Source organism: Triticum dicoccoides, chromosome 3A, assembly GCF_002162155.2.
Source record: "Triticum dicoccoides isolate Atlit2015 ecotype Zavitan chromosome 3A, WEW_v2.0, whole genome shotgun sequence".
NCBI lineage: Eukaryota > Viridiplantae > Streptophyta > Magnoliopsida > Poales > Poaceae > Triticum > Triticum dicoccoides.
Window position 1 is genome coordinate 38027412 of NC_041384.1, and position 7041 is coordinate 38034452.

General features: G+C 48.5%; 1 protein-coding gene across 1 annotated transcript; it reads left to right on the forward strand.

Moving 5' to 3' along the window:
* Window positions 1-672: 672 nt before the first annotated feature.
* Window positions 673-5425, forward strand: LOC119271841 (putative E3 ubiquitin-protein ligase SINA-like 6). The gene is made up of 4 exons (XM_037553503.1): window positions 673-823; window positions 3509-3649; window positions 4181-4347; window positions 4471-5425. Exons 1-4 carry the CDS (start codon window positions 673-675, stop codon window positions 5194-5196), a joined length of 1185 nt encoding a protein of 394 aa, XP_037409400.1. The 3' UTR covers window positions 5197-5425.
* Window positions 5426-7041: the final 1616 nt, after the last annotated feature.

Here is a 7041-nt window from a genome sequence, read left to right on the forward strand (position 1 = left end):
TGCCACCAATGGCGAGTCTTCCACTTTCATTGAAGGAGGCATCGCTAGTGCCACTGCCAGATCCGTCGTGTCTATGTCCTCTGAAAATTTTGCAACAAATTAGAGCAGAAAAGGTAAGTTGTGATTTCACAAACGATTTTTTTTTGTGAAAAGTCTTCCAGTCTTTTATTAACGGTCATGGCAGTATGAAAATCATCAGAAGTAACGAAAATTATAACTAGGTCAATGAACCACCTAGCGACGATTACAAACATTGAAGCGAGCCGAAGGTGCACCACCATATCATCCTTCCCTTATCGAAACCGAGCAAACCTTATTATATTGGACAATCGGGAAGTCACCATGCTAAAAATAACTCCAACCGGTCGACCTAAACGGACACGCAAATTGTTTTTTGTACATTTGGGTCCGTTAGGCAGACACCAAAGTCCAGCATTGTCTGCTTGCACATAGGTGCGCCCAACACGTTGGGACGCATTTTAGGTTTTGCACGATTTTCGAATTTAATATATAAAAATTACGGTCAGAAGTCCCTTAATTACATTAATTAAAACCAAAGTCCCTTAATTACATTAATTAAAACCAAAAACATAAGAAAATATAGATATAGTGGTTGTCGCCGCCGGTCATCGTTGTCCTTGTCGCTGAGGTAGATGAAGACCGGAGCCGGCCATGGAAACAGCCACGGTACTACCGCCGGATGTGGCGCTAGCGCACGCGGTGACACAGCAGGCGCCTCCTACTGCTCCGGTGGCCACGGCTGCTGATGCTCATGCTCCGCCCACCCGAGCGTACAAGCGACTGTGGACGTCCACAATCACTGGTGCCCCACCAGTGGTGCCAGTGGCAATGGCTCCTACTAGCGGTGTTCCGGCTAGAGCTAGAGAATCTCTAATCACGTCGTCTCCCGATCAAGTGGACCGGGCCGAGGACCCTCATCTCGGTTCACCACTGGGCCACGGCCTGTGGCGTACGAAATGAAGTCTCTCGCAGACTTGATGTATACTCTAAGATATTAGAAACCAGCTACAACACGTTCTCCTTGTACGTAGCTGACTAGGATGTAACCATAGACCTCTCCTCCCATACCTATTTAAATCGAGGAGTAGGCTCATAGAGGACACACAACAATCTCAAGGTAGATCATCTGTACTTTGTATTACACCCAGAAGCAATACAATACAAGCAGAACGTAGGATTTTATCTCTAAGGAGAGCCCGAACATATGTAAAAACTCGTGCCCCTGTTACCAACGTGTAAGACCCTTAGTTTGGGACCCCCTACTTGAGATCTACCGGATTTAGCTCTACCACATGCTCCGGCTCGGGCTTAGGTGCGGGCGGGGGAACGCCGACCTGTACTCCGGCCGAGTCGACCAATGCCAGTGCCAGGCCAAGCCACATGGCAAACTCGTCGAGTTGGGAGTCCTCGAGAGCCTTCTTATAAGCCTCGTTGGCCTCCGCCTTGGCTTCCACCTCAACCGCCAGTTGTGGCGATGGAGCGCATGGCGGATTGGGAGCATGCGCACACGCACTCGGAGGACTAGGAGCATGCACAAGAGCGGCCAAGAAAGACCGGCGACGTTGGTCGTGCTCGTCGACGAACCAAGTCTCCCAATATAGCGAGTCGATGACGTACGCCGGGTCGTGGGATAGGTCAGCAAGGAGCTGAGCTCGGTGGCGATGAATCTCGGCCTCACACGCGCGGTCGGAAGCCAGAAAGATCGACATAGGAATCCTATCCGAGTTCAGATGCCAGTTGTTCGACCAATGGACATCGGGCCATGGCACAGGGTTGGCCTCCTCCCAGTACCGCTGGCACTAGTCGACCCGACTGGCGTCACAATGAGGGGTACCGCGCGGCGGCGGCGCCCTGAGGAAGAGTCGGCCTCATGGTCGTGCTTCCCAGCCATCCAGGGAATCCACCTCCCACAACATCGTGCGCGGGCGGGCCGGGCGGTGGCGGCGATTGTGGCTAGGGTTTGACAATCGGTCGTCTGGGAGGAAGAGGAAGGGGGAAGAGTGGGCACGGTATGCGCCCTTTACCCTGCACTGGCGCATTAAAAGGGCTGGCTTTGGCGGTTGGGTCACTGGTGCGTGGGGCTGGGGCAGAGTCACGGTGTGTCCGTCTGTCTATGTGGACTCAAACCCGACCCTCATTTGGGATGGATTTGCATCCAGGCGAACAACATATGGACTCAAAATGGGTTTGCATCCGCTCATTGGCCCGTGATTTCTGCCCACGCGGACCCAAACGAACGTAAAAGGAGGAAATGCATCCATGCGTTGGAGTTGGCCTAAGCCCCCGAAGGACTAGTGCACTATAACATCAACCATCGCAGACGATGAGAAGCGCAGATCGGGAGGGTCATACTTGTGAACGCACGAACAACACACACTGGCCAGCCGAATCCTGATGGACCTACCGGTGACGAACACGGAATAGATCCAAGCGGATCCATCAAAGACCAACGCCGACTGAATCCAACATGATCCATCAAAGACATACCTCTACACGTCCTCCATCAATGCTAGACACACCATCGAAACGGAGAAGACATTATAATAACTTTGGGATGTTGCCACCTCGCTACCCCAACCAATACACTAAAACTACCTAAAGAAAAACGGGATCCAATCCGCCGGCGGGGGGACGGGATTCGCCGCACCCCCAAGGCCCAAAGGTCATCAGAGGTGGGAAGGATTGGAGTCAGCGAGAGGATGGAAACTTTAATCTCGTGTGTCGCCTCGTGGAGGAATGGAACAATCCGCATACGAGCGATGCTAGACACACGGACAAAGTTTTACAGATTTCACGGACTGTCACACATGGCACCATCTGATTGGGATTCAGGGAGGAAGGGTCCACCCCACTGAAAATCAGGTGGGGAGAGGTTAGTTAGCGTTAAGGCTTCCGTAACAGTCCGTTGTTTGCCCGTAAGTCTATCATTTTCGGTCCGCATACTGTCTCGGTAAAATTTACTTGTCTGCCCTTCAGTGATTTCGTGAACAAATATTGTCACCTCAGAATAGCACAATAAATCACACAAAAAGGTAAAATTATACTCCCTCCGTCCCATAATGTAATATGTTTTCTGAGACTAGATTAGTGTCAAAAAATGTTTTAGGGCATGTACAATGGTGCTATCTTAGGAGTGCCATGTAGGATAAATGATGAGATTCAGGAGAGAAAACTCATAAGAAAAGACTTGTCTTCTCTTATTTAAGATAAGACAAGAGATGATCTCTTAGCACAATTTGTCTCACCATGTTTTAAGGAATTACTAGTTATTAAAGATAAGGCTAAGATATAACCCATTGTAAACATACTTTTTTGTCATCTCTAAATTGCATGTAAAACTTAAGATAAGACTGTCTTATCAACCATTATACATGCCCTTACATTATGGGATGGAGGGAGTAGATTTTTGAAATTTATTTAAAACTTTAAATTATATTGAAGTCAGTGGTCGAAGTTAAAACCCACTCTCCTTTTGTTTTGACATCAGAAAGCGGCTGGCTTTTTAGGTTCCTCACTTTACGCAGCTCCGAACCCCCGGCCGCCGCATCCTCCCTGCTGCTCGCCCAGTCGCCCCCCGCCGTCCCGCCGGAACCCCGCTGGCTCCATCTGGACTGCGGGTCCCGCCACGGTGAGTGGGTGAGTCTCGCCTCCTCCTCCTCGTCCAGCCGAGCCGCCGGCGGTCGCTCGCTCGCTCCGTCGAACGATCCGAGCACCTCGTTTCTCTACTCCCTGCAGGCTACGGTACCGAGCCGGTGCTCTGCATCTATTGTCTATGGATCCAACTGCTCTTCTTGCATTTGCCCGGTAGATAGAGGATTTGAGGCTCTTCGTGGCTGCTTGTTCGGTGCTTGCTTTATATGCAGTCCATGTGTTTGCTGATTTGCCTCCTTGGTCAGAGGCCACCCGTGTCTGCGTATTTGCTACAGTACAATTTTACTTCCATTTTGTGCCTTGTGTCTAGGACCTTGTGTGGGACATGTAGAGCTCATTCACTCTCTGATTGTTATGGTACAATATCAAGGAGTCCCCAATTTCGTGTGGAAGTAATTGTAACTTTCAAAATAAATGGCCATGCACTCCTTACGTTGACTGTAATTTTAATCGCCTACAAATTGTGGAGAAATGTTTACGTTTTAACGGATTGGTTTGTAATCTGTAGCACTGGTGGCCCTAGCTCTCATGGAGGCAAAGAGTAGCAGCATCAAGAAGGAAACAGAAGCAATGGAAGAGGCGGAGAGGGTTGTCAAGAAGCAGAATGTCACCATGGCAATGGAGGTCTTTGACTGCCCCGTCTGCTCTACCCCTCTGAGGCCCCCCGTTTTCCAGGTAATCTGGTGCATCTCTTCTACTATGCTGACATCCAAATCCTGTTGAGGTGTTCATTTTGATGCGGTGTTGCCTTATTTATGTGGAAGTTAATTCTGAGCTTGCTCGGTGAATCCTTTGCAGTGTGCCCTTGGGCATTTCGTCTGTTCACCTTGCCGTGACAAGCTCCCAGACAGCAAATGCCAGGCCTGCTCCGGAGTTGTCCTGAAGAGCAGCTGCTATGGCATCGAGCGCATCGTCGAATCCATCCTTGTTCCTTGCCCATACGCTGAGCATGGATGCACCGACATGATCACCTACTACCTCAAGGGAGAACACAAGCAGGCGTGTCCGCACGAGCCGTGCTACTGCCCGGAGCCCGGCTGTGGCTTCGCCGGCACAACAGCTGCGCTCCTGGACCACTTCACCTCCCAGCACAAGTGGCCGACTACGGTGTTCAAGTACTACGTGCTGTTTGATCTCATTGCCAAGCCTGGCATGCATGTCCTCCGTGCCCAAGATGGCAATCTCTTCCTACTCAACGTGTCCTCGCCGGAGTCAGTGCTGCACGGCATCTCGCTCGTGCGCATCCAGCCCAAGGTCTCGGAGTTGTCCAGGTTTGGATGTTCCGTCGGTTTCTCGTGCTGGAAGGGGCACTACCAGCTCTCGTCACTGGACGCGATCACGAGCACGTCGCTGTCAGACGGGCTGCCTAAGAGCAGTTTCTTCAGCTTCGTGCCCAAGTCATCTGCCGTGCTCACAGTCACCATAGATACGGAGCTGATGTGTGATATCAATGATGATGAGCTGGAGGAGGAAACGTCTGACGATGATGACAGCTACGGGGAGGAGGATGGCGGTGAGGAGTAGGGGCTGACTGATGGATCGTCTCCTGGTAAGATGCGGGAGAATTCGGTTTATTTTGGTGCTTCTTATCGCTCTTTGTTGCAGCGTGTGTTGAGAGTTGAGACTGTACAATCCATGAAGTAGGTTCTGTTTTACTGTCATGAAACTGAACTGGAGTAACGGTAGCAGTAGAGTAGTAGACGAGTGTTCGAATTAGTATTTCAGCGCATCAATTCAATCATTCTATCTTCAATCCGTATGCTACAATCCTCAGGACATGATTAATTACTCTGAGAATCACTTGTTTTGTCGAATACAATAGTATGGAAACTACTAAAAATGCTATCTCATAAAAACATTATAAACAACACATTTCTGTTCATAGAAAGCAACCACACAGCCTTCCCAGCTCAGCTACGGCATGGAAAAAAATTATATGAGACCAGGTCTCATATTTAGCAGGTGAGACCTGCCCTGATGAATGACACGTGGCATACACAAATCACAAAGCATCTAATCTCTCCCCCCCCTGATTTCAAGTGGGGGGTGGGGTAGATGCTTTGTGATTTGTGAATGTCACGTGTCATCCATTAGGTCGGGTCTCACCTGCTAACCCGTGAGACCTGGTCTCATAGAATTCTTTTCCGGCATTGAGAGCGTCGTCAACAAGATTTTTGTTCCTTTTTTTTGAGTTTGTCTGGTTGTGTTCCGGGGAGATATGCTAAGCACTATTAGTATCTTGAATCCGTTTTGTAGCAATTGTATTATGTTAAAATGTTTACCATTCACATGTTAATGAGTTGGTTCTTTTGCACCAGTTGTGCAGACTTGGTTATACAAATGAAAATGATGGAACTGTATAATATCTCTAAAAATAGCATGAGTTGAGAGAGGTAACATATAAGCCGTGAGAAAACTAATCAAATTTTCTTATTATGCTTTTTTGTGTGGGAAACTAATTTTCTCATGCTTGATTATAACTCAATTTAAAATGCTAGTTTAGATGTTACAGGAAGTTATGATTTTTTCCCCATGCGTACAAGAAGACGGTTGCGTCGCTCTTATCCACAACTCTTCGGCCTGAGCGAAGCCTAAGACATCTCTACGGTCTACGAAAGGCCGGCGTTAATCTCTTCGGCCCAGCCCATCTGCTCTTCGGTCCAAAGAAGGCCGAAAACACCACTTCAGCCTAACGGAGGCCGAAGAGTTCTTTTTCAGCCTATAATGGAGGCCGACCGGGTGATAGTTTTGAAATTTTTTTTGAATTAGGGCATAAATTTTCCAAATTTGTTATAAAAATGTATTTAGAAAAATCAAGTCGTGATGTCATGGCACACTCTGTTGTCTTCAAGAGAAGCTAGTCGGGGCAATAAAGATTGTAGTGAAAGCATTTGGCGCAACACAATTGTATTCACGTGATGGGTGCCCAAATATAGCACGTACATGGGTAGTATCGTCCACAACTAAGATCCTAATTACAAAATATGTACCTTTTTTAGAGCAGTTACAGAATATGTACTTGGGGAACAAGCAAGACCACTACAACTAATATGATGACGTACGTGCACGATGCAAAGACTGGAGTGGAACTCCTCAAAGGTGGACGTTGGCAAGCTTTTCGTCATGATATCCACAAATTGCTGCGTCGTGGGAACGTGAAGAACTCGAACATTCTCAAGAGCCAGCTGCTTGTGAGCAAAGTGGATATCGAGCTCGATATGCTTGGTGCGTCGATGATGAACCAGATTGGCGAAGAGGTAGACGGCGAAGACATTGTCCCAATACACCACATTGGCCTTGTTGACCGCAAAACAAAGCTCGTGAAGGAGTTGGCGAAGCCAGGTGCACTCAGCAACAGTGTTAGCCACT